Source organism: Apis dorsata, unplaced genomic scaffold, assembly GCF_000469605.1.
Source record: "Apis dorsata unplaced genomic scaffold, Apis dorsata 1.3 scaffold_77, whole genome shotgun sequence".
Taxonomy (NCBI): Eukaryota; Metazoa; Arthropoda; class Insecta; order Hymenoptera; family Apidae; genus Apis; species Apis dorsata.
The window spans coordinates 474,586-477,097 of NW_006263375.1; the positions used below are offsets into that span (position 1 = coordinate 474,586).

The following is a 2,512-nucleotide window of genomic DNA, read 5'->3' on the forward strand; positions in this document are numbered from 1 at the left end:
TATATATGCCCGGCACAGAGATCGTACATAAGGAAAGAGAACGATTTGGCGGAGCAATTGTTCAACGCTTGTCACGGCAAGATTCTCTGCTTCTTCCGTTTTGAAGTAATTACTAAATCTTATGCTTGATGAATTTTCTTCGATCTGAAAAGATAAATAATTGCAATACTATAGGATAAAATACTTTTAATTGATTTTATCATTTGATAAAATGCAAACGTGCCAATGAATATCGAATATTTAAATCTTTAATCGCGATAAATATTTATCGAAATTCTCTCTTTAATTCGTCATAAAATAAATATGGCAATTTGTATTACCCTTTGGAAAAAATTGTGAACCTCAGCTCCGTAAAATTTAGGTAAAATTTTCAAAGATTTTTCTCTCGTGTACAATATTCGATTCTTTCTCTCCTTATGCGTTCTTTCCATAATTTTTATGTGCAACGTGTTCAATAGATTAGTAATATGTTTTTGCGAGGAATTGGCGTGATAAGAAGTGCAAAATTTTTTCGATAAAATTCGTCCTCCTACGTCATCTGATTTTGGATGAATCGTAAAAAGAAAAAAAAAAAAAGATATTTATTGACGGAACTTTTAATTCGAATTTAAATCTAAAGATTTTATCGTATAATTTTCTTCTATTTGGAGAAATATTTACCATTAGCTTCGATGATTAATATATCTAATTGAACTTTATTCAGAATAGTATACGCGCATGTAAGACCAGCTAAACCTGCTCCTATAATTATGATATCGTAATCGTTCGTATCCTCTTTAACGGATTTCTCATCGGCAAAATCGGCAGCCATATTACATTTATATTACATTTATATTATCCTTTATTTACATTCTGTTTATTTACATCACGGGAAAAATATCTATCGAATAATTTTTACTTGAAGTTGGCAATTTAAAATCCGCATTAATAAAAAAAAAAAGCAAACATTTCAAAATTCACGAAATCGATTCGAGACATTTTACAACGTATCTTCAGATCATCTATTCCATGATTTCGATTTCATATTTAACTTTTTATTATAAAAATCAATAAATTAGTCACGATAATGATATTCAATTAGAACGATTATTATCGAATCGTTGAGTAACAACAACGATTTTAGTGATGCAAAAAGAATACAATTAATCCGAAATCAATGGAGATTACAAATTCTATTACGATAATTTCGAATATGAGAGGCTGACCGTTGAAAGGTCGTCGTTAATTAAATCAACTCGTCGCACGAGAAATCGTATCATAGAGCGCGATAACTGTTCGATGTTAGAAGAATGATAAAAAAAGTTGCAAAAGTTTGCTTCTTACCAAATTGTTATCAATAACGTAGCATCATCTATCTATCGAAACGGAAATAATGGATATCGGATTTTTCTCCATCCGTTATCCGACAATTTCATCACGTGGGCAAAATGGCGCAAACTTTCACGTACAAATTCCGATACGCAACAGCTCAAAAATAACGGTCGGCGTCGTCTCGAACCGGTATGTCCCTTGATAATTCAAGCAACTTTTAACTGCAACCTTTATAACTCCCGCGATGGCCACCTTCCTTTCCCACCCCTTTACGCTCTCCCCTCCCTTCCGGTTCGTCCTAGAAGCGTTACTTTCTTCCGCCCCCTTTACGACTGGTCTACTCTCTCTTTACGGAGCTGTACATCTTAAATAATTGATCTTAACGTAGTTGCCCGTGTTTTTATAACTGTTTTACCGCCCGATGTTGCCGCTGTGATATACATTATTTAGCCGTCCGTTTTTAAACTCAAGTCCCCAGGCATGGAGGTGTGAAAAGAGGCGGACAACTATCGAAGATAGCGCGTCCCTGTCCCCTTCTGATAACAACCTAAGTAGACGATTCACGGGCTCTCGTTAGATCCCCAACTTTCTTTCGATAAACGGCCAATTATATCTCCCCCCCTCTACTCCTCTTATTTAAAAGAAACTACTTTTATCACTTTTGCCGCGCAATCTTCTCTCACGGATATATTAATTTCGGCGAAAATTTCGATCCCTCTTGAAGTGTGATCTCGTTCACGTGGCGAATATTTCTTCCATTCCATGTATTGTCTTTCGATTCCAACTTTCGAGGAAAGTTACTTCTGCACCGGACGAGGTAGGGGTAAGAACAAGGGAAGGGATAAAAACCTCTCACAGAAATTGTTCTTAAGCTTGACTTTTCACAATTCCTTGGCCGTGATCTCCCCTTGTTTGTTCCCCTTCCCTCCCCCCTTTCCCATTCTTCCAAGAAATCGAACAGGCTCCATCCTCCCCCACCTATGGAGAGAGGGGGGGGGAGGGGGATGCAACTGTTTGGTCGCTTGCCCCGCCACTTCCGGCAAGAATGAACTTTCCGAATGCCGAATGCAACATCCTCCTCTTCTGGAAAGCACTTTGACAGAGCCCCACGGGTACATTACTAGGATTGCCGCCACCAATTGAACTCCCTCGACTCGCGCCGTTCAAACCAGAGGGGAGAAGAGAGGGGAAGGAGGGGGGC

General features: G+C 38.1%; 1 protein-coding gene across 1 annotated transcript in view; it reads right to left on the minus strand.

Moving 5' to 3' along the window:
- LOC116184937 overlaps positions 1 to 811 on the minus strand; it is a 1,928-nt gene extending 1,117 nt beyond the window's left edge. Inside the window, exon 1 of the mRNA XM_031508151.1 lies at positions 661 to 811. Coding sequence (XP_031364011.1) covers positions 661 to 811 — 151 coding nt within the window. The remainder of the gene's footprint in view (positions 1 to 660) is intronic.
- Positions 812 to 2,512: the final 1,701 nt, after the last annotated feature.